Genomic DNA, 25,200 nt, shown 5'->3' on the forward strand with positions numbered 1-25,200 from the left:
TCAAAAATTCAAAGTATTCCACTTCTACAAGGTATGTGATGTCAGTTACTGTTTTACAAAACCCAAGGAATTGCTTAAAGGAGTCCAAATGGCAAGTTAATGTAGATGGAGACCAACAGCCATGAGTGTGTACGTGCGTAAACAGTCATCCCATTGGTGTGATACATCACCAGCTAATTATGAATCTAAATTCACCAATTGTTTATACCATGACATCTCTTAAGCATGATATTCCAACCAGCACATGACCTCCTGCAGGTGTGTGAGATCCCTTGAGGGTGATGAATTTCTTCCAGCTCCATGTGACTTCAAAAAAACTGTGGAACTGTGGGAAATTTGAGCACCTGAAGGAAACCCATGCAGATACAAAGAGAACACACCAAACTCCTCGCTGGCAGTGACGCGAGGAGATGATTAATCCAAGAAAAAAAAGCACCTTGTGTTGTGTCAACATAAACTATTCAAATGAAATCTGACATAGCATTAACATTGCACACAGAGCAGGCATCACTATAGTTTAGTTATAACTAGAAATATTATTAAGGAAGGGCAGACATTACAGTATGAAAATAATTGACAATGCAAAAAATATTGTACATTTTTAAACAGTGCAGTGTGTCGTATGTATTATTGTTATTGGTAAATCTCTAAGCAAGACCAAGAAAAACAAGTTATGGCAGTGTTAGTAGTTTCCTATTCTCATACTGTGGTTATAAATGCAGGTCATGCAGTTCCTTCTGGACAAGGGAGTAGACACAACTGTGTGTAACCATAGCAACAAGACGGCGCTGCATGTCAGTCCGCGGGACCTGCAGGAGGCGCTATTGGCAGCTTTAGTCAGACCTATATGCCACAAACACCATCTCTTAGAGGCCGCCTGGAGGGGGGACATTAACACAGTGCACCTGCTGGTAAGTGGACCAGATCGTGACAGGTAGGAAATGAGACACTACAGTCACATTACACAATAAAGTTCAGCTGTCTAGACAGACCTAGACAGACTGGGAATAGGACTTTAAACACTGGCCATTTGTGATTATGTTTCAGAGATAGACTAAGAGAGGGGTGTTGGATGGTTGGAATGGTTCAAATAAACCAGCCTGTTGGTTCTATTCTAATTTTTATGCTTTCACAAAATGTCATTCATTCCTTCATTCACTCATCTCTGTAAGTGATTTATCTTGTTCAGGGTCACTAGGCTGGAAAACACCACAGATAGGGTGACAATCCAACACAGGGCATCACACACCTACAACCTCAAAGCTACAGACACTTTTGGAGAAAGAAAGTCCACCTACTAGCATGTATTTTGGACTGTGGGAGGAAATTGGACCACCCAATGGAAACCCATGCAGACACTCCTATTTTCATATTATATATATATTTTTTTTCTTTACTGACATATGAAAATACCATCTGCCCTGCATAAGTTCCCTAGAATAAAAATTCACGCATAAAGTTCTCCCTTAAAGCTTGGTAATGCATCCCTTTGCCTTGTAGGATAAGGACGTCATAAGTCTCTGGAGACAGTGGAAGAATGAACTTAAATAGGCAGGAATTAGCTTTGTGCTTCAGGCCCTAGCAGAAAACAATATTGATACCAGATTCAGACAGATTGATACCAAATTTTCCATTTCTAGAATGATATGGTTTTATTTCACGGTGATGCTATAGTCCAGTAAACTGAGAGATATTTAATTTGATTTGGTTTCAGACCCAGACAGACTTAGTGGATGTGAACAGTCAGAACCAGAATGGGCTGACCTCACTAATGCTGGCGGTCAGAGATGTGGACCTGTTTGAAGGACTGCAGGACATCATGCCATGGGACTACCAGCCCAGTGAAACAGTTAAAGCACTACTGGCTCTGTCTGCGTAGGCAAAACAAGCTCATTTCCTTCTAAAATATTAGTTAATCAAGAAAATCACATTTACAACATTTCAGATTCACCCAATCAGCTCTCAGTGTTGTTAATTAGTCAAAATGTGTTAGTAATAATGTAACACGCTAACAACATGTCTAAATTATCACATAATGTTCAAATCATTTAAAGTGGCTAATTAATTTCCTAAAGGCTTGTGTAGCTTAGTAACAGCTAGTTTTTAGCTTCATTGGCCTTGTAATTCCAGGGAAAAATCTAAGACCATGAACACAGCTGAATAGACAATAAGTCCAAGAATTAGCCCAAGACTGCAAGTCAAATTGTAGGTCTCACGTAAATATTGTAGCTTGATTATTATAGTCTGACGACTGTCATAGTTAAGCTAAGACTACTCTGATTTAAATGTGCTGCTATGACTATTTTAACTTAGACATAATAGTATGTCCTGATGTCAAAAACGAGTCTATATGAGAGAACAGCCATGACATGATTAGGTGGTAAATGTGATTATTTAGGAATGTTGTTTGCTCAATCTTATTTGCTAGCTTTTTGTTAGCTACATTAGCCTCTTAACTTTAGCTATAAACAACAAACATCATCTGGCAAATCCTAATTGAGCCTGCTGCAATGATCTCCAGGAGCATAGGGGTACAGGACCTAAAGGGTTACACTGCTCTTCATTACATCTCTCAACTAAGGAGCTGTACTAAAAATGAGCTGCTCCAGATGATTCTGGAATCACAGTCAGGTGAGGGTTAATTTGTTTAAAAACCTATAAATTGAATTTCAAACTATATTGCCTATTTGAAACATAATATGAAATTTAACAGCAAGATAGTCCTTCATCTGCAAATACCATTGCTTTATTTTCACTGGCTGACTCAATCTATCCTTGATCTTGTGTTTTGAAAAACAGTTTCCACTAATGTGGAGCCAGAGTTATATTTACCTGAAGACTGCTCTGTTAATACCCTCAGCTGCGCCCCTCTACACAACTTGTCTATAACAGTTGGGCTAAAGGTAAGGTGTTTATACTGGATTAGTGTCTTTATAGCCGCAGGAAAAATATAAAGTAAAATAATAACAATATAAAGGTGTTCCATACTGCAAACTTTCTTTTTGAACAAACGAGTAACCGATTTGAATCAAACGGCCAAATTTGGACATTTTTGGAAATTTAGGAAATAGTTTAAGTAATCTTCTGCACTGAGGTGGAATTATCATTAGTTAAACCCAGTGAGCTACTTATTATTCCATTATAAATCAAATGATGATTAATACTCAGTAACAATTCTAAAAGTTTCAGAACTATTAATATACTAGCATGCAAGCTATGCAGTTGTGAGTGTGAGGAATTGCAGTGCAGACCCACATACAGCCCCATGGGTTTTAAATGGTTAATTAGCACTTTCTGTGTGGATGGGCTTTAGCCACATGTCAGAGAGTAGTTTCAGGCATCACAGCTGGCAGGTAAGTAATGACCACACTGCTTGGATACATGAGCTCCATATGGTCAGCACCGAAAAGGCTTCAGTAGAATGACCCAAGAGCCTCAAAGCCAAATGAATCAAGGATGGGTTAGTGCTGCAGGTTCTGCTTCAGTGGTTAAGTGATACCGTAATTACAGTTGTATACAACATGTCTGGTCCAATGACACAGATTAACATACTGGAGAAAATAAGATGTCCACAATCAGTGTATGAGATATCTATGATGCTTTTTTTTGCCCCACTATTACTCCCTCAAAAAAACTGTCACTAACACATTTCCAGAAAACAAAAACTCTTAATATTCCTTGTTCGCAGGACGTTGTGAGTTCTTACAACACTGCTGTCCAAAACAGACACAAAGATTCCAGTCAAGGTGAGTTAACAATTTTCCTTCAAAAGGTTCACTGTATCCTGCTAAGAGCCAAAAATACAACAGACCAGAGATACACCTGCAGAGTGTTTCCTGAAATACAGTAGGGCTCTGTCTTGTGTGTGCCCCTTGAGGCAATTCTCTCTCCAGTGTATCTCGCACACATAAGCCTTTCCTTTCAACACACACACACACACACAGATACTCACAGACTCCACCCATCCCCTAAAAAAACAGTGACAATAGAAAGGGGTGTGTGACTGAACTGAGTGGGCCATTTTGTCCTAAGTGACTCCTCAGAGTGACCAGGCATCACAGAGCACATCCTCTGAAATCAGCTTGTCTCTAAAAATGAAGCAATACTCGTGTAGAAAAAACTGACCCGCCTGGACCAAGAGACTCATTTGTCAACTGACGAGGCAAGACTGCTATTTGTTTTGTTTTAATGTTTCTCATGTTTGGCTAAGGTTTGTTTTGGTTGCTTGGCTGTTTTAAGTATCATTTTACTAACCTATGGGTGGAAACCTTCTGGAACATATCACTACTGAAAGTAACTGGGTTGTGTTGTGTTTTGGCAACACCGTATGGTAAATGAGATTGTTTGAAGAGATAGTGTAGTTGCTATGTGAATGATCAACTGAACTTTTGTAACCTTAATAATAATGCGTTTGCAGATAAGATCACCTATTTCATCCAGACATCCATGGAGCCCAAGAGGAACACTAGGCGAGGATTCATGCAGATGAACAAGCCACCGGGGTGAGCCAGCTGAGCACATACACAACACCTCCAGCAATTAAACTCAATTATCATTCAAATAAACAAAGCACAGCACACGCTGCTGAGCAAACAGTTGCACAGTTGCTCAAATACCTCCTCAAACAGCCTCAACTGTGCATCAGGGCAACAGCTAAGGCAGACAAAGCCACTGTATGCACAAGCAAGCCAAGCTGCCTCCTGTACGTTCAGTTGAGTGCTTCGCTCTCGCACAAAGGCAGCTCAGAGGAATACTGTTACAGGATCGTGCATCTGTCAGCATAACACCTCATTTCCAGGTTGTGTCATTGCCCCAGAATTGTTAAGAAGGGCACAGAGAAAGGAGGGAAATCTGAGAACTTTTGTTGCAGTTGCAATCTCACAACAAATTAAATCTACTGACCTTATCACACTTCAAACTGGCTGTGATTTACAATATGCTACTGTTGTTTTCTATAGTTGGACATCATTGCCCAACCTGAGGGACAGGAATAAATTCCCCGAAAAACTTGGCCCTCTGCACTGCGCTTCTGACATTCCATCATTGATACCTATACCCCCAAGACTAAATGAGAAGAAACAAAATATACCACAGAGTCCCTCAGTCCCAGATTTCTCTCATCACCTTAGCCAGTCTGCTCCAAGCCTGGCTCTTCTTGATGCAGGTGTCCTAACACAAGTTCGGACAAATGTGTACAACAGTAAGTACCTTCTAAGTTCTAAAGATGATGTATTTGAATTAATCAGAGACTTCAGTGTTAATAAATATAAATAACAACAATTACATCTCAATTACAGGGCTCAGTAGTGGTGAAAGTGATGATAATGGACAAAAGGTAAAGTTTGGTAGTGATCTTATGTACAATATATGTTACAAAAGCATTGGAACTGACCTCTTAATCATTAAATTCAGGCATTACATTCAGTCCCATTGCCATAAACATCATTGATGACTACAAAGTGGCGGCAGGTAGTACTACGGTGGCGCAGCAGGTAGTGTCGCAGTCACACAGCTCCAGGGGCCTGGAGGTTGTGGGTTCGATTCCCGCTTCTGTGAGGAGTTGGTGTGTTCTCCCCGTGTCCGCGTGGGTTTCCTCCGAGTACTCCGGTTTCCTCCCACAGTCCAAAAACACACGTTGCAGGTGGATTGGTGACTCGAAAGTGTCCGTAGGTGTGAGTGAATGTGTGTGTGTCTGTGTTGCCCTGTGAAGGACTGGCGCCCCTCCAGGGTGTATTCCCGCCTTGCGCCCGATGATTCCAGGTAGGCTCTGGACCCCCCGCGACCCTAAATTGGATAAGCGGTTACAGATAATGGATGGATGAATACAAAGTGGAATTGTTTAGGAACCACAGCAACTCAAGTGGGGATGCCTTATGATTATTATGGTATATCATAAAATCTATCCTATAGATCTAATGTATAGGTGTTCCAATACTTTTGTCTATATGGTGAATTACGCACTTTGTTTTGCTGATGTGTTGGACACTTACATTCTACTTTCAAAACCTTAGGGTGCTCCCACTATTCTGTGCCCAAGGACTCCAAAACACTTGGCTCCTCTTGACAGAGAATATCACGACGTACCAGTGCTGTCAGGCCTGCAGCGTCCACTACTGCTTAAGCCAATTGGCATCTTGCCTGCTAGCTCTTTGTCCAGGCAACGGAGAGAAAGGTTCTCTAGGTTTCACTTGAGAGGGACCAGCGGCAGACGAGGAGGAAGTGCAGAGAGTGCTTCAAGCAGCTGTAGCAGTGGAAGCTCACTGGATTTTGATGAGGAGGAGGTGGTGGAGGAGGGAGAGGTTAATGGCCCTCAGAAGCTGCAACATATGTTTTGCACCTTGGAGAAAGAGCCACAGAACACTCTAGCATCTCCTCTGTTTTCTGAACATTTAGTGAATTCAGAGAAAACAGACATTGTTGAACATGCTAATTCAAATATGAAAGATGAACCTATCGAAAATTTGAGGCATGATTCTGCAGCTGATTCAGAGCAGAGAGATTCAGCAGACTTTATAAAAATGGACAAATTGGCTGAGTTAGTAAAGTCCTTTCCTAACTCTGATGAACAAAGGGGTGTGGTCAGCGTGGTCAAACCTGCAGATGAAAATGATGAGCACATTACATCTTCAGTGGAGCAAAGAAAATGCAAAAAAACAGGCAAAAGCAAGGACAGAAAATGCAATCTGTTTCATACTAATCAATCATTTAACATCTTGGCCTACAGAAATACAAACTGGGGAACTGTTAAACCCAAAAGAAATCGAAGGAATTCATCCATTTCTGCTCAAGCCAAAAGCAAAAACTTAAATCCCACAGATCAAACTACCAACAAATATGATTGTCCAAGAATGGCACTCTCCATAAGTCAAAAACCCAAAGACGCTGCCTTGACTCATAGGAGTTCGTCAGAGTTGCCAAATCAAGTACAACTAAGTAGAGACACAAAGGCCTTCAATAAATGTGAAAGCCAAAAGCAACTTCTCAGTCAGGAACTTAAGTCTGCAAGACAGCCTAAAAAGCTAGCAAACTTGGGCACTCTACGAGCAAGATCAGCCCTGGACTCTGTCAGTTACAGTGACATGTTTTTGCAAATCCAACAGGGAGACACAGGACCAGCTATCTTTGAGATGTTTGCCACTCCAATATATGAAAACCTAAGAGTGGGCAGTTCTACTGAGAGGAACAAGCAGGTGCAGCCAGCTTCTCAAGCTAAGAAACCCCAAATTGGACAAAGGGCTCAGAAATCTACAGAATGTAACAGAAGAAAACAGCCACCAAAATGCAGCCATGCTAAGGGCAAACCACGCAAGAGAAGGGGCATCCAACCCGTTAGACCAGTCAACCTTGCCCAGACTGTTGAGAACATTAATGACAAGGCTTTTGCAGTCTCTGGTCTAGATGGGAACGGTCAGGATATTTTTGCTAATGAGGAAGACAGACAAGACACAGGAATAGACAACAAGGACCGTCATATGTTGTCAGTCATCAAAGAAGATGTTTCATGCTCTACATCAAGAATGCTCATTAATCAGGAACAAAGAGGTTTATCCATGTCACCTCCTTCAGCCCTACCGCCTTTTCTCAGCAGGCAAGTAGTGAATGATTCTCCTAAAGGTACCTGGGAGGCCTCAGGAGGGAATCAGGATTCTGTTGAGGATGAGTTCCCAGCTCGGCCTATGATTAACACCTGGACAAGTGACAGGACCAGGTCACCTGTTTACCAAAAGTTTCTGGATGAAGTGGGTGAAGGGCCTGTTACAGATGATCTCTTGAGATGTTTGGCCGAAGAGTTAATTTCACTTGAAGAAAAAGAGGTGGAAACATTAAAGCCTGAGCATTCAGAGGACCAGAAAATAACTGACAAGCAAGAAATTAAGGTTCTTAAGGTAAAATCCAAAGTTAATGATGAATGCAGTGTTGTAAAACAATAGTAATGTGATGTTTGCCAATATGATGCATAGACTGCTCTGCAAAAACAACCATTGTCTTTTTTTCAGCTCCACTGACCACTACTGGTTCACTTAGTATTTCTAACATTGGAGCCTGTTGTAAATCAGTTGCCCTCCATACGGTGTTTGCCACTTTTGAATTAGAACGATCCATCACCCAAATCGTACCTAAGGTCTGTGTTTCAACCCCTTTCAAGATGTTGAAAGGGGCTATGCAAGTATGCAGAACAACAGATAAACCAAAGTTCATTATTATTGCAGAAATACAAAGTGCAGCTATACGATCAGTGGTGCTGATAAAATGGACTATCCAATGACTGTGGAAACATGGAGTCCATTATAATGCTTTGAAATCAGTGTAAACACAGGAAGTCTTTTTCTATAGGTCCCACACAATGCTTTGAATTCTCACAAAATTCATTGCTCTGAGAAGTCCAGTATAAGTGACGCAATCTCATGGACTAGAGGAGAGGTTCTAGGCAGAGGAGCCTATGGAACTGTAAGTATTTATCCACCCGATACAATACATAAGTACCATGATTAGAGATCATCTGGTCAGCAAATTCAGAAATGAAACTGCATAATCTTTGTCAATGTCCATAAATGTTAAACTAACCATGGACAAATGATCTTACAAGTAGATCTATTTTATACCACAGTAAAAGCTATAACGTCTTATTGCTCTTAAAGTGCAGTTCACAGTATTTCCTTGTTGTCCAAATTTTACAAATGCAGGTGTACTGCGGACTTACTAGCCAAGGACAGTTGATTGCAGTGAAACAGGTGCTACTGGACGCCTCAACTTCGGAAACAGCAGAAAGTCAATATAACCGACTGGAGAGGGAGGTGGATCTTCTAAAGAACCTCAATCATCCAAATATAGTGGGGTTCCTGGGCACTGCTCTCACAGATAACCTAATTAGCATCTTTATGGAATACGTCCCAGGAGGCTCCATCTCTAGTGTCCTCCATCGCTTTGGACCCTTGCCTGAAAAAGTTTTTTCCCTCTACACCAAACAGATCTTGGAGGGCGTTGCTTACCTTCATGACAACAGAGTCATCCACAGGGACTTGAAAGGCAACAACATCATGCTTATGCCCACTGGCGTCGTCAAGCTGATCGATTTTGGCTGTGCGCGTCGTCTTAATCGGCTGACGCACAGCGGAGGCCATAGTGATCTCTTAAAATCAGTGCATGGTACCCCATACTGGATGGCTCCAGAAGTAATTAATGAAACTGGCCATGGGAGGAAATCAGACATCTGGAGCATTGGGTGCACAGTTTTTGAGATGGCCACTGGAAAGCCACCCCTGGCACATATGGGCAAGATTGCGGCACTTTTCTACATAGGAGCTCGGAAGGGTTTGATGCCTGAACTGCCGGATGATTTCTCAGAGGAAGCAAAACACTTCGTGAATGCATGCTTAACCAGGTATGTCTTAAGTTTTTTGTTTTTTTTTAAGAACATATCTGAAAACAAACCAAAAAGCCCACTGGGGAAAAAAGTTAACACTGTGTCCCAATGTTCACACACCCTTTTTCACTTGTGATTTTCATATGTACAAGGCACAATCCCTTAAACCCAACGACACCAACATCTATCGAAAAAAATGTACCATGTGTAAAAACAATTCTATAAACTTCTAAGACACAAAAATTACCACCAGGCTACTCTATTTTGGATACCATAATTTCATCAAATTACAAGACAATCTGACAGATTGTAGAGATCTGTACAGACGTTTTGAAGAGTGTAGCTTTTCTTCTCTAACTTGATTTATTGCGAATCCCATTTAACTAATTGAGAGTATGTTTCATTTCAATGCTCTAATACTAACTGCCCTACAGTAAACTGGAGGAGTGAGGCTTCTGCAAAATATAAAAATGTAGGTATCCCTAATCTCGTATTAATCCATCCAAATAAAAAGATGTGTCCTGTATCAAAATAGATATCACTGATATTATTTAGCTATTCAGATAGATATTTAAAGGGGCTAAACTAGGTGTCTCATTAAATGGACATCAACCAAAAAGATTTATTTTGTAACAGGTTCATTTCCCCAATGTGTACAGAATAAGTCTAGTATTCTAGGAAGGCTTGACAAAGTGTACAATGTAAACAGCTGCAAATTTCCTTTTATATGAAAATCCTGTTGCAGGGCTGGTATTCGTTGTCAAGCGGTAATATTGTACAACCTTGACACGTACCTCATTCTAAATTAAAGAAAGCAGACAAATTATAATTAATACTTGCATCATCCATTGGTGAGGAATATTATGTCTTAAGAAAGTCACTGTCCAGTCACTGTAGTCTGTAGCAGAGTAACTTCACTTGGCCAAGTTTACAGTCCTCCACAGTGGTGAAACATGTGATGCTTTTCCTCATAACGTCAATTGCAGTAAGAATAGCTGTTGTACCATATACATTTTCAGATGTAACTTTTTCAACTCACTTTTTAGAGAACTGAGTAGTAGTGAGTATTACTTATTTAGTTGATTTCATAACAACTTCCATTCTCAGCGACAATATTTAGGCCTACTGCTTGTTTTATTTGCAGAGATTGGCAGCAATTAATGCAAAATGTATCGCTCAGACTGGCTTCAAAATATTTTCTCATGCATCAAAACATACACATAGCCTATGTAAAAATAGCATGCAATAAAACAGATTTAAAGGACAATAATCCAAAAGACCTGCGTCAGTGTGGGTTTCCTCCTGGTGCTGTGGTGTTGACTCAAACTTGTCCATATGTGTGAGTGAATGTTTGAGTGTGTGTCGCCCTGTGAAGGACCGGCACGCCCTCCAGGGTGTGTTCCTGCCTTGCGCCCAATGATTCCAGGTAGGCTCTGGCCCCACCGCAACCCTGAACTGGATAATCGGTTGAATGAATGAATAATTGCCAATTGCCAGCCACAAAGATGCAGTCAATAAAAAGATCCTTGGCAGTATTTATATTTTCTACATGGTGTACTAAGCTGTGTCTGAAACAACCCAAGTGCTGTCTAATGAGCCAGCATTCGGGGATGGCCCCGAGGATGTCTGAACCAAAAAGTTATAAAATGCTGCCCACATTTTTCCATTAGTAATTATTCAAACTAGCAAATTAGGATATTGATATCCTGGCAATGTTGCTATAAACTGCTGCCTATCAAACGTGATTCGGTTATATGTTCCTCCATGTCAAAAGGGTACCTTCTAAGGCACTGACTCACGACACAGCTTGGACAGGTTGTCATAGCGTTCACAAGTGCTTGAGGTGTCCTTTAAGTTCTTAAAACACTAAACCCACAGAGTAGAGAACATGGACTGGTCCTTGAGAGAAGAGTTTGACAGTTTTTTGTGCTCAGACACCTGACCCAGCTTAACAATTAAACAGCAGGTTTACCAGTTTAATAGGAACACAGAAATTAGCACGGCCACCCGGTTTCCACACCTGGCTTAAAATGTAGATTGTATACGAGAACATTCAGGTAATGTTAACACACCAGGGAGCGCGTGTCTGTTAAGACGTACATACATGTTTTATGAAAAATAAGACAGCTGTGTGATCTTTGGGACAGGCCCATGGTGTCTTATGCTCCCTATTATGAGAAGACTGTTCTCTTAAGAATAACTAAGGCTTGAAGTTTCTAATATAACGTTTTATCCTTTTTATTTGCAGCAACCAGAGGGAGAGACCATCAGCAGGAGAATTACTGAGGCATCCATTCATCCTTCACTACAGGCAGCCTAAAAGTAGCAAGCCCTGTTCAAACTCACATCACTTGTCTCATCAAACCAATGGTCTCTGAACCTAAATTTTTAATTAAACATTTTAGAGTGCGCCAACCTTTTTTCCACTATAGAACTGGAAGAGAACACCCTAGCTGTGATATAATTGTGTAGCAGTACCCTCCAGACCAGACTAAGATTTATAAAGAGAGCTGTGATTTAGTGTTTGTGTAGACGTGCTGTCTATATTTAATTTTCAATCTGCTTAGAATTAATATATTAAAACTTATGAAACATTTTATGCACTCTGGATTATTGAACATATCGTCACATGTTGCACTGTGTTAATTACTGAATATATTACCAACATGTTAACAATGTAACAAGTTACACCTAAACGAATCATTAAACAGACACTTTAGAGGCTAATTTAATGGAAACCTCTGGATGGATTTATTGTTAGATCAAAGTGAACTGAGAGGAGGAGGGGGCCTCAAAAAATTGCTTAAACAACATTACTTCTGTGCCTATGTGGAAAATAAATGTGTATATGTTTTGTTGGCCTCATATCACTCACTTTCCAAAAGGAGCAGGAAAAAAAGAACCACCTGACCTATAGATGTGGCACAAAGAAACCCACTGATGACAACTCTAGCCTCCTCTTTTGCAATATGTCCATTACCGATATACAACTTTGTACATGTAGTTTACAGCATCAAGCCAAGATTTATTTTAAACGCACTTCACAGCAAAGGTTATGCAAACCTATTAGTTCTACACTTTTTATTTCCCTCCCCCGAGGCACAGCCTTTGGTGTCCAGCTTAAGGTCATCTTGGAGGTCCAGAAGGGGTGGGGGGGAAAAAAAAAAAAAAAAAAAAAAAAAGTATAAATTGCATGGCATCTGACAACATGCCAGGTGATTGTTGGGGACTGGATTGCCCAGGACGATGTGGAATTTTGCCCACTCCTAGCAGCCATGCAGAACACAGGCTCTCGAACGTCACTGGAATGCTGCAGTTAGAATCACCAACCTCCGAGTCTGATAGTGTTTCACTAAATGTAACTGCCTCTATTATTTTACTTTTGTGTATATAGTAGCACAAGCAGTTCCAAACCTGAGTATTCATGGTATAGTTTTTAGCATACAAAAACGTATGTACATTTATCTCCACGTTCTGTAAACGGCATTCTACTTCATCCCTTTGATGGCTGAAACATGCATGTTACACATTAACTACATGTTTTTAAGTAAAAAAGGAAGGAAAAAAAAAACCCCAAAAACAAATCCACCCACCTCCCCATTAAATTCAAATTAAAACCTTATTACAGTTTAAATGCATGTTTTAGGAGAGGTGTCAGTGTTTCAGTGTCTTAAGTAAATTAAATTAGAAATCAAATTATAAAGGGGGAAAAGAATAAAAAAAAAAAGAAATTGCACCTTTCATGCTTTGCAGCATTCATAATACTTTTATCCTGTGGAGAATTAAACACTTATTTGCACTAAGATGGCCCCATCTCTCCCTCTGTCTGTCTCTCACACACACACACACTCACCAGAATCCATGTGAAAATATGGGAGGACAAAGCAGCAGTTACACATACGGAAAAAGGCAGGACTGAACGGAACTGCCGAGAGATCAAAAGATCGGGAAGCATTTATTACTGTTTTTCTCCAACTCTCACTCACATTCGCATCTTCATTCTTCTAAATTATAACACACAAGTTTTTTTTTGTTTTTTTTTTTTGCTATATCCCTCATTTCCTTCACAAGTTCATTCCTTGGGCACTTAACAGCGAATCAAGCATGTCGAAAGATTCTCTATAGTCCATGTGTATTCCATTAGCGCTAGGGGCCCGAGAGGTACCCTCAGGGCCATGGCTCTCCACTAGCTTCTGGTCCAGTTTCACTAGAGTGCTGAGATGTCCGAAGCCCACCTGCTGTGTGACAGGAGTGGGAGGAGAAGGAGGAGGGGGGAAGGGAAGGTTAAGAACAGAGCTGTGAGACGAGACACACTGCTGTACAGAGGAACAATGAGAGGAACTACCTGCGCTGCTCTTGGAGGTTTTGCTCTTTTTGGAGGAGTGGTGGTTATGGCTGGGTTCTGTGTGCGTCCTCTTCCGAGCTGAGCTGGAACTCGTCAGGTCTCCGACGAGGCTGGCCACAGGGCTCCGACTTTTGCTGGCATGAGAATTGCCGTGCTTGTGGTGATGGTGGTGGTGGTGTCGGTTGGCTGAGTGGTCCCGGTGCTTCTCCTTGCTCACCGCCGGACTGGAATGTTTGCTCTTTCCACCACCCTCGTCTGAGGAGCTGTGTCTTTCAGAAGAAACCTTAATCTTCATCTTCAGCTCCTCTTTGCTCGCTGCCCCTTTCTCAGCTGTTTGAGAAGGAACAGGTAGGCGGAGCTTTAACGAGCTTCCCTTATCTCGTTTGTCCCCTTGGGGCTTGTCCTGGGCTGGCAAGGGCAACTTCATCTTAAGAGGCGAGGTGGTAGATAACATGCCACTGCTTGACCCCTGAGGGTGTGGCTGAGTGTGTTTGCGATGCTCGGCCTGGCAGCCCGTGTGTGAATCCTTAGCCTCTACCTCTATGCTCTGTTGCTGCAGCTGCTGCTCATGTCTGTGTTTCTGTGCTGCCAGCTCAGCTGCATGCTTCTCCTTGTACTTCTCCAGAGACATTTTGTGTGTCTGAGGCACCAGCGGCAGGTAAACGGGAGGTTGCTGCTTCCCGCTGCTACTGGCCTTGTGTTCGGGTTTGATTGGAGTAAACTCCAAGCTCTTCTCAGGCCTGTGAGATTGACCAGCAGGAGAAGAGTGCACAGGAGGCTGTTTGAGGGAAAACGAGTCTGAGCGCCCTTGATCCTGGGACCAGTCACTGGGGGCAGTGAAAGTGAAGGAGGGTCCCTGCATATTGGTGACAGAATCCAAGGAAAGGGCACCGGCTGAGTTGCCAGGGAGAGAAACAGGGAACGATGTAGACGCTTTGGGGAAGGCTGCATTTGAAGACACTCCAGGAATAGCATCAACCATAGACTGGTTGTGTGTTAATGAAGAGACTGCAAAGGAACTGCACTCCACTGACTGTCCATCTGCTTTGGGTTTCTTAGCAGCTTGGGTTGCCTGGGGGGGGGGGGGGCAAAAAAACGATAAAATAAATTTTAAATAAAACGATAAAAATAAAAATGCACAACAGAGCTATGAACATAATGCACTTTAATTGTAATTAGTTACCCTCCAGTCCCGAATCTTCTTCAACCTACTAGGTGTCTTCTCCAAAATCTTAACAAACTCAAGTGTCAGTTCTGCAAGAGTCAATATAAATTCTCTCAATTAAAACACATCCAAGTCTAACAAGGTACGGGTTTTCTGAATTGTGGTGAACTTCAGGGAGGCTGCAAACAATAAAACAAATGGATTCCAAGCTAAGAGCTATTAAAAGCACACATTACTGACCATTTAGTAAGTCAAGTGTGACAGAGCTGTCCACATACTCCCACCAGGGTTTGCCATCACTGGAGTCCGGGATCTTCCGGGAAGACCACTTACAGACAAGGTGGATGCAGACACAAGCAATGACTGTAGGCTTGTACTGCAGACAGAAGGTAGTGAGGTGCAGGCTGCATAGAGGAAAGAAAAAGGACAAAATAGGGCCAGACATTAGCATAGGTGAAAACAAAGGCACTATTAACACATTTACAAAATGTGAGGCAAAGCTTAGAATGTAAAGACACTCAAAACATCTTTTCCACAACTGGACGAGCCTTCCCTGCACAACATAGAAGTGTGTGTTACTACTACTTTGGTCTCAGCCACAGGCGTTTTGACCACAAGTTGATGGAGAATCTGTTACTTTCAGCTGGTCTCACTGTCAGGATTTTTCCAGTTGCATTCTGATTGGCTATCTGCTTCCTTCTCAACATCATGCCAAAACAGCAGACTTGATTGGTCCTTTTGCTTGTCAATCGAATTTCTTTTCTTGCAGTAGCAGGCACTTCTTGGCCACATTAAATGGTGAACGTGGCAATGCGAGGCCACTACTTTCACCAAAGTCTTACAGCTAGAATCAGTTTGGTGTGAACTCAGTCCTCGAATGAAGAGTGGAACCAGCAACAAAACTGCTTTGCTGAGTTGCTTTGTCACACCCCACAAACCCATGACTTTACACCCAGACTCTACAAGCAAAATAATGGGTTTGCTGCATATCAGACACAATGGAATAAAATAACAAAATACATTTAAAATGTATAGTGTATTGTATTTCTATTGCCATGCAATTATTACCCTGAAAAAGAACATTTGTACAGGTTAACAGACTCGATGACACAAAGAGCACATTGTTACCATCCACCATTTTTTTTAATAGACATAGTAATACGACTCATGTAAATAAATGACTTCCAATTGACTAACACCTTAATGCTCACAGAAGCAAGACCTTTTTTCATGTTGTGAACTTGCTGATGATTATTTTGGCATTCTGAACTTACAACTTGGGATACATCAAATTGATGAGTTATAAACAAACAACTAATGTGGGCCATAGAGGTCATCTGGGGTAGGCAGGATACGCACCCTCCCTTAACAGTCAAGTCTAATGGAATTTACATTTTTAAATTAACTTATCTCCACGCCATGAGCGAGCAGCACTAACAGTCCTCTCTCAACTTTCAAATGACCTGCTGTGTTGAAACCTTGGGATTAACTAGATAAAAAAAATGGCCAGTTTGCAGAATTTACAGAAAAGGACAGTGTTTGTGTCAGTTATCAAAAAAAGACTATCAAATATAGAAGTGCTTTTTTTAAAAAAAAAAAAAACAAATGTATTAGTGATGCACGCTAGAAAAAGCAAATGGATCTCACGTTAAAATCACCAGGTTTATTTACACTACACGCTCGTCTCTCAATTAATCACCGATTCATGATTGCGGACTAGGGGTGCACGATATGGACAAAAAATGTGATGTGCGATAATGTTTAGGTATCCCGATATCAATGTGAAACTTGATAAATTAAGATTAAAATAAAGAATGTGCCTCTCTGAACAGCAGTACATTCTGAAAAACTGTTTTTACTGTGTAATGAAATCAGAAAAATTACATTTATTTTACATGTTTCTTCAACAAGAGATATCTCCTTAAATAAGATGAGTATAGAAATTGTAATAGTGCATGCAGTTTGTGCAATGCAAGGCTGTATTCCCTGAACAACCATGAATAAAAATGCAAGTAAATAAATACGTAAGCGAATAATAGATATAGAAGTTTCTATTTCTAGAACACACAAAACAACTAGTAATTTTTTAACGTTAGGTCTACACTGTAAAACAGTTTGCCCATACAACCTAAAAAAATTACTTCATTTGACACCAATGAATGGGGTTTGATAAATACTTTGAATTAATCATTATTTGATCCAAAGTATTTACTGGAATTGAATAAACCCAGTTAAATATTTGTTGAATGGACAGAACAATTTTTAGTGTAGAACTTTTTTTTTTTAATCCTCCTTTTTTTTTTAAACTCTCATGATTGCATGTTTTTTTACAGTGACAAGCTATCATTCAACTTAATGCTTAAAATCATATTTATGGCCAAGAAAACCAGCATATTTGTTTTGAGCAATGGAGATTTGTTTTACATGTGGAGCTGCATCATGATGAGAGGTACATTTAACAGGGATTTAGATTTTGCAAAGCACTTATATCTTTGTGGTTGAACTTTAAGTCAGTGGTTCCCAAACTTTTGCACATTACGCAGATCACAAAAAAGCAGCAGAAGCATCTTGTGTGCTTCACACTGTCGGGAACGTGCTCAGAACAGCTACAAAGGAGTCTGTCTGCGCATGAGAACACGCACATGGGGATTTCGCTCTGACTGACTGTCCTCATCGCCTTGCTGCGCCAAAACCACCGCCTTAAATGATGGTAAAGACCATCGTGTTCCCTGTGACGGTACCTACAAGGAGGCGGCATGCTTTGCAGAAAACTTTGGACTGAGCATGGCCATCTCTCTTAAAACCAAAGTACTCCCAGACCCCGTGTCTTCCTTTTTGGTGAGGAAAAATTTGTACCAAAAGGTTTTTCAGCACATGGCCCCGATGCACATATTTTCAGAGCTTGAGTGTTTAGTGTGTGCATTCACTGTAGCCCTCCCCTTAGCTTTGCCTCCATTACGTGTGAGTATAGTCTACAGCATGACGACCTCCCTCTGCTGATGTAAGAGGGTAAGGTACAATGGTAACGCAGTTTAAGTCTGCTGTCTTTCAAGCTGTTATTGTGGCATTTTTCAATGTGTTTATTGCAAAGACTTATATCGTGATAACGATTAAAATACGATTAATCGTGCAGCCCTATTAAATCCGGACGTGTCTTGTGTGGTCCTACTTCCTTTCCCTGGCACAGCAAAACCAGTGCTTTCTCTTAAGCAGGCAATACATACTCAAAAATGATAGCCAACCTTAGTCCAGAACATAAGATATGTTAATATATTTGCTCTGTAATACAAGTTGTTACTTTTCATCTAAAAGTTTTGTAAATTCAATATTTTAAAAAGGGAATTGTTCATTACAATTCATTGAAATGCTGCAATAAATGGTTTAAGCTACATTTATGTTTACAAATAAATTAATTAATCAAAAAAAATTGTAACCGATTAATCAATTACACAAATATTAAAAAGCAAGAGAAACAAATTAAACAATTGACCTGCCTTAGTATTAAATACCCAAGTCCTAAAACAGGAAGTACAGAAACTAACGGCAGGTACAGGCATTATTATAACGTCTCCTGTGTCTTTAACATTGTTTGTATGTGACCATGCAGTTAAATTATTGGGAATTAAAAGGAAATGGTAAAAGATGGATGGTAACCCTGTGCCACAAAAGTCCAATGTTTGGAACAGGGACTAAAGGCTGGATCAAATGATCGTAGGGCAATTTTTCATAATGTTGCAGGGCTTTCGATTTTTGTACATTCACCTACTAACAGTACTGTGCCAAAGTCAGAGACCAGTCAGTTTTGCTCTGTAAATATTCAAAGTTGTTTGTCTATCCTTCCACTGTGAGAAGAGATTCAGCACTGACATGCATACTTATATTAAACTGGTATATAAAAGGGTTCAAAGCGGTCAGGAAGCAGTTACTTAACATGGAAAACGAAAAGAACAAACACAAAAAAAGATAACATAGGGGGGGGAAGCCACATTGTGTTCTGAGAACAGGTCATATTATTAAATGTTTTAGATTATTCAAAATAAAGTATTTTCGAAGTGTTTTATTTATTAGAAAAGTGTGCACGTTTTAATAATGAACTTCACTGAAAGCTCATTCACATAGAAAATCTCTCTACATGTTTGTAAAACTGACAGCAAATCCCTCAAAAACAGTGGAAGGTAACATTTATAGAAGACTGAACTGTTTTGTTAAATTATGGCATTTTTTTGTAGTTGTTTTGCTGAGAAATAAAAGGTGGTCCCTGACAGTTCCTCAGCACTGTACAGTCAAGACTACAGTAGAATTTGAGTAAAGACCTATTCAGATGGGATTAGCTTTACATGGGGAGCTGGGGTAATGTAATGGTTCCACAAGACGTCAGTAATGTTTATGGTGGCTTCGCACTGGAAAACTGCAGTGACAACAACAGATGGGAGGTGCTACCCGATTCACGCATTGACATCACACAGTGTGGATCATACACAGCAGAACTAACGAAGTTTTTAGACTGTCAACTGTTCTGAGATCAGCCCTCCCACCAAAAGCATACAGCCCTCAACGACTATCGTCTAGTCCTTCATAGCAGATAACGGGCGAGATTGTGGGGAAAAAACAAAATGTACTAATGTTTCATACATATTATAACCGATAATATAAACCATTAAATGGTTAACGGTACCCGTTCATAACATATACATAAACTGTATATTTCATCACTAACCGCCTCCTTCAGCCCTTCCGCTTGAGAAAACCCTGGGATAACATGCATTATTCCCCCACATTTCAATTAGGACGGGATTAATATAACCTGGGCTCGTTTGACAGTGGGTAAAAGGCTCGGGAGTCTTTCCTGGAACAGGAGTGCGCACTCCGGAATAATGACTGAAATGGTCTCTTTGGACAGGATTAAAACTACTGATACATTCAGGTAATAATAACTTTACCCCCACGTCCACAGGTAAAACTAATCCCATCCGAATAGGGCTTAAGACTGCAGATATTTTGAGGTCAGATATATTCTGCCCTTTAAAAGTATGCAATTGGAAACCTTTAATAAAAACATGGACTTTTCATTTTGGTTAGTGCAATAAGAATAACTCTGAAACAACCAACTGCACAACAGACCAAATTGTATGAACCTTATGCTTATGTTACACATTGGAACAATATGATCTAAATACGTGTTTCAGACTGCTTGATCAGCCTTTTTATGAAGTAGAACAAGCATAACTGAAAGATACTCCTATAGTAGACAATAACATTATTGACAGTCCCACATCCAAACACTGTGCAATTCTACAGTGAGATACAAATATCCCTAGGTAACAGACATATCTTTAACTAAAGTTAACTAATGCACTATATCTACAAATACTTAAACAAACAAACAAAAAAAAAAACAAAAATAAGCACTCCTGCTGAAATAAATCACAATGCAAATTTCCACCAAAGCAAACACTACCACTAACCCTTTGAGGGCCTATTATTAAATTGTAAGGATATGACTTTGCTTTACCCTTTCCTTGTGCAATTATTTAACACAAAAATTATCTGCTAACTGAAAAGTAGCTGGATTCGTAAAACAGGTCCTTAAAGGGTTTTGAAAATTAAAAAAAAAAAAAAAAAAAATATATATATAAAAATAAATACATTAAAAAAATTAATTAAAAGAAAATAAACACAAACCCAAACATCCAGTCATGTTTCTTATTAAATGGGAAGTATATTTACAAATATAAACAGGCAAATTACCAAGCATATCAAGTGCAATTTCATATTAAAAAGCAAATATATTTCCAAAATAAGTAAATAAACAATATAAATCATATAAATAAAAATCATCAACGGGGTCTAGGTACTTACCTTGAGGACCTCTATGTTATGTTTACATCTGTGTAATCTTTAGCTGCTATTCAGGCTACCAATGTGTCTTTTTAGGCAAATGCACTTGTGTAACCGAGCAAACATGAGTTTCAAGAGCACCACTACACTTCACATTTTGCATTTGACCCCTCTGTGCCAACATTGGTCCCTCGTACAATACACCGCACTGCAACCGGTGCTGGTACCTGCCCTGGCCTCCCTTCCCTGGCCGCGGCCTGAGGGCTTTCGGAGAGGGAGCGGCGTCCCAGTAACCACCGGCGCAAAGAGGGTGCTGGACACTGTAAGGGGGACCTGCAGTAAAGGAAGCTATAGTGTGCAGTCACAGTGCAACAAATGAGGTTCAGGATAACAACCTGTTGGTAGCCATGAAATAGGAAGTCTGTGCCAGATCCTTGTCTGCTGTGAACAGGAAAAGAACAAGAGAAAAAACATTAGGTCTCCAAAATAAAATTACGAAGACGTAATACTATATTTAACACATGGATTACCTTTGGCATTGTACTTCATGCTAAGCCATTGCTTAAAAATCAACAGTTTGTCATACATACACACATCATTCAAGTTATTGTTTATGAGGATAGTAAAAGGTCCATTAAAACGGGTCAGTGAATTCTCTACCTCGTACTAGCTGGGAACATTTCACAACATCAGTATGAGGATGTTCAATAGTTATATCAAAGCCTGCAAAATAAAGCACATCAGCGTCATATATGGCTCCAATTCGGTGAAACAAAAACAAGAAAGAACACAATGTTTCAAACAGGTCTAGGATGATCAACAGTAGCTGTGTAGTTCACTGGTTAAGATAACTAGATTTTGAGCACCCCCTTTCCTTCACGTTTTGGTGTTCTACCTACTTCCACCACACTTAAGCTAGCAAATCATCTCTGAACCATTTCTGAGCTGAAGTGGGTGTGATTGAGCAGGAAATTTAAAAAAGACCAGGGCTGAAAACCCATATATTAGCTAATGATATTACAGAATAATATTCTGTGACATATAAAGATAGCCACTACGGTCTCACCATTGTCTCAAGTTTGGAGTTAATAACTGTAAATCCATAACAGTCTGTATATAAATGGCTCATTCAAATGGTCAGTAAAAAGGCTACAGTGTGGGGTTTAGGACATTCCAGAGCTTATATAAGCTGTTGCTCTTTTGACGGCAATGGACATTTTCAACATACTTCATACCCTTAGACAGTCTTACACTTACCTAAAGTCTGCAGCACTATGGTTTCAAGTATCACCAGCTCTTGAGCTTGCTGGAGGTACGCCTGAAGTTCAATAGACAATCATTACATGATGCTTGTAATGTGTCTTTCCTCATCAACTAAAACCCACAGTATTATCAACCACTCTGTTCAAGGGTTGACACTTTAGGCAGCTGATGTATGCCTTTGGAAGCTAGCTAAGGCCAATGGGGCTCATTGCAATTTATTCAGACCTCCATTAACTATCAATATTCTGAGAAAGTTATCTGTCCATTACATATCATCCTGAAATTTAAATAGCCAGCAGAGTTAGCATTACAGAAACTGAACATATATTTGTGAGTAGGGGATTAGGGTGGGGGGAGACATGCTGACAAATGTAATGAGAAAAAAATAAATAAATACCCAGGATTACCCAAACTTACATTACTCTTTGTGTCTAATTGAGGCTCTTGAGGATTTAAACAAGCATGTGCCACTTTAATGACATGTTCAAGTTTTCGTGGTTGTTCCTCAACCTTTGCAGCCAGAAACAAGGTGGTTGGAGAGATGATCTTGTGGGGAGAAGAAAAAAAAAAAATGATGTGTCATTTATACAATCTAACATACAGTTCAACGTCAAACTTGCACATGCTCAGAAATCCTATCAACTATTTAGATACGATTAGGCTAATTTTACATGTGGAGATGGAGTAAATATTACAGACATTTCTTAGTGAATTAAGACCTTTTAACTCGTCATGGCAAATATTGTAATAGTGTGATTCTGAATCATTAAAACATTCCTCTCTAACTGCAAACTTACCACATGAGCTTTCCCATCTTGCAAAAAAAAAACATGTGTCACATTGAAAAAAAAAACATTCTAGATAGCATACAGGATAAAGAAATGTGCTTGGGGCTACATCATAAGTTAATATATTTTTGGGAACATCGGCCGTATTAAGATGCAATACTCACATTTCTGTGGAATTTGGTGAAAGAGTGGTACATATAAAATCTGTGCATGTAAACAATCGCAGTATTTATGGTGAGCTGAGAGCTGGAACAAGAATTAAGGATACAAATGACAGTGGATGGTCATGTCTTTACAATATTTTCACTTCTCAGTGAGAGCAAAACGAGTGAACATATGATATTTTAAAACAAAGCAGTTAAGCAAATATCAACAGCTTTAAATATAATGTAAACTGAGGTGAGGTTATTGCTCTATAGGTGGGTAATATTTACTCAGTTTTGGGGTTTCTGATTACTTAAGGTGGAATGTCTTCGGGAGACTGCTACCAGAAAGTGCCAAAATTTGAACTCGAGTTAGAAATGAGTTTCTTTGGTAAATTATAAAGTGAATAAAAACTTAGACAAGTTAAATTTCAGCCACATGCGGTCGTTTCTGTCCCCTCAAGCCTAGCGTTCCACCTTAAAAGTCAGAAGAGCGTTACTCCTCAATCGCAGTACACTTTTAACATGTAGTAGCCCTAGTTTAGGGATTTGTGTAGTGCACTAGATAGGGAATAATTTGGGATGCAGCCGTTGTGTTTTGCTATCTTCAGACTCTTCTGTTATTAACCGTTCATGTCAATTATGGCCAAAGCGCCCTTTTTACGTTTTCCAATACGGCAGCATTTACTTATGTACTGTGAAATACCAGGAGAAAAAAATAGTGATATCCTAAACATTGTTCAGTATCGAAAACAGTTCGCAGTGGTTGCTCCTGGCAGCCCGTCAATTCAAACCAGACTCAACCCTAGCTCCTGCAGCCAATATCAAATATTATCCGTGCTTTTGAATGCTGTTTGAAAATAGCAGACGTATCTTTAACCCAAATTCTGAACATAGACAAACAGACGTATCAAAATAGCTAGGGGCAAACTGTGGCCCACATACACAAGCAACACAGCTTTCCTAACGGCGGACATGCGTATACTTCACTAGTACGCAAGTGTGGTGTCGCGAACGTACTCGCTTTCTAGCTAGATTTACACAACTTACTCCCTTTTAAGAGCACCTAAAACAATGTAGGTCTTCAAACAAAAGCATTTGCAGTCAAACAATGCATATATACGTTAAAAAGCCGTAATTATCCCACAAATCTCTCAGTGAAGTTATATTGCACTGTGTTGGGGGGAGGGGGTAGTTAGAAGCATTTTTTTAACAGCTCAATAAATAAAATGGTTACTTTGACTGTGAGCGTCGTTACTTAGTTACATTCAAAACATACAATTTTAACCGTAACCCGCTAAGCTTTCAATGCAGTGCATACGTACGTGGGGCCGCTAAAGGCAGCACTCGCCGGCTAAGTGTACTAGCTAGCTAGCTAACTAATACGCAAGTGGACATGTAGCTTAGCTTAGCTTTAGCCGTATCATTCCGCGTAGAGACGGAGATAAACGAAGGATACACGTTAAGCCTCTGGCCCATGTCCTGGATGAGGTTCGCGGCCTGTTGTCGGTAGGAGAGTTCCCGGTCCGACGCCACTCCGCAGCGGCGTGAAGGGGTCATTTCGAGCTGCTCGCGGGTGAAAAACCACCTGCGCGAAGACCCCCGGCTCGCCGCCATCGCGACTCAACTTCTCAACACACACACGCACGGAGCACTTGCACAGCGTGATGGCGTAACTGCCCTTGAGGGGGGGGCTTATACGTTACACGACATTTGAGCCTCACCTGGGAAATGTAGTTTTTCAAACCGCCAACAAACAAATGATTCAATAGATATTCCCAGCGTTAAAAACAAACAAACAAACTTACGTTGTCATCAAGCAAGTTTATAAGTGGCAGAAAAAGAAGCACATTACTTTACAAATCACTTGCTGAAACATCTCGGTTTTCAAGTTGTTAACCTGTCTGGTGGTGTAATAGCTAGAACGTTTTCAACAGTCATTAGTGTGGTGTTCAATCCTACAAGATGTATCATACATGAAATAAGCAGTACCATAACTGAGCATTCCTGTTTCAAAGACTTTCACAGTGTGAATTCAGACAGCCAGGGTTTCTAACAGCGTAAACCAAAGCATCCAATCCCATCAACTTTTAAAACATGGTATTCAAGAGGCTGAGGTGTGCAAGGAGATAGAGATGTGAAAGGCATGCTTTAAGCTGAATATTCAAAGACATGTATTCTGAACATAGGCAGAGGTGTATATTCATTCATTCATTGTATGTAAACACTTATCTAGTTCAGGGTCGTGGTGGGTCTGGGGCCTACCTGGAATCATTGGGTGCAAGGTGGGAATA

General features: G+C 40.3%; 2 protein-coding genes across 6 annotated transcripts in view; one reads left to right on the forward strand and one right to left on the reverse strand.

The window, feature by feature from the left end:
• The window catches only part of map3k19 (mitogen-activated protein kinase kinase kinase 19), a 28,945-nt gene extending 17,032 nt beyond the window's left edge, over positions 1-11,913 (forward strand). Inside the window, exons 4-16 of one of the 2 annotated variants that reach the window (XM_066641390.1) lie at positions 723-911; positions 1,715-1,875; positions 2,522-2,631; positions 2,800-2,903; positions 3,689-3,746; positions 4,418-4,502; positions 4,959-5,200; positions 5,298-5,335; positions 6,012-7,886; positions 8,335-8,448; positions 8,685-8,831; positions 8,970-9,382; positions 11,613-11,913. In XM_066641390.1, the coding sequence (XP_066497487.1) occupies positions 723-911; positions 1,715-1,875; positions 2,522-2,631; positions 2,800-2,903; positions 3,689-3,746; positions 4,418-4,502; positions 4,959-5,200; positions 5,298-5,335; positions 6,012-7,886; positions 8,335-8,448; positions 8,685-8,831; positions 8,970-9,382; positions 11,613-11,742 (3,666 nt within the window). In that variant the 3' untranslated portion in view covers positions 11,743-11,913. Of the gene's footprint in view, positions 1-722; positions 912-1,714; positions 1,876-2,521; positions 2,632-2,799; positions 2,904-3,688; positions 3,747-4,417; positions 4,503-4,958; positions 5,201-5,297; positions 5,336-6,011; positions 7,887-8,334; positions 8,449-8,684; positions 9,383-11,612 lie in introns of both variants that reach the window. The other variant, XM_066641389.1, reaches the window with a different exon arrangement.
• Positions 11,914-12,109: 196 nt separating this feature from the next.
• ccnt2a (cyclin T2a) lies at positions 12,110-24,631 on the reverse strand. 4 transcript variants are annotated; one of them, XM_066641395.1, is made up of 10 exons: positions 24,366-24,630; positions 22,928-23,009; positions 22,393-22,521; positions 21,970-22,030; positions 21,373-21,435; positions 21,108-21,153; positions 15,115-15,278; positions 14,893-14,963; positions 13,710-14,781; positions 12,113-13,599 (listed from the first exon to the last, which is right to left on the reverse strand). In XM_066641395.1, exons 1-10 carry the CDS (start codon positions 24,521-24,523, stop codon positions 13,532-13,534), a joined length of 1,914 nt encoding a protein of 637 aa, XP_066497492.1. In that variant the 5' UTR covers positions 24,524-24,630; the 3' UTR covers positions 12,113-13,531. The 4 variants fall into 4 exon arrangements, with proteins under 4 accessions (XP_066497489.1, XP_066497488.1, XP_066497492.1 ...); XM_066641394.1 differs by having other exon boundaries at positions 12,121-13,602; positions 24,366-24,627; XM_066641392.1 differs by having other exon boundaries at positions 12,110-14,781; positions 21,108-21,150; positions 24,366-24,631.
• Between the last annotated feature and the right edge of the window lie 569 nt (positions 24,632-25,200).

Source organism: Hoplias malabaricus, chromosome 12 (genome assembly GCF_029633855.1).
Source record: "Hoplias malabaricus isolate fHopMal1 chromosome 12, fHopMal1.hap1, whole genome shotgun sequence".
NCBI classification, from domain to species: Eukaryota; Metazoa; Chordata; class Actinopteri; order Characiformes; family Erythrinidae; genus Hoplias; species Hoplias malabaricus.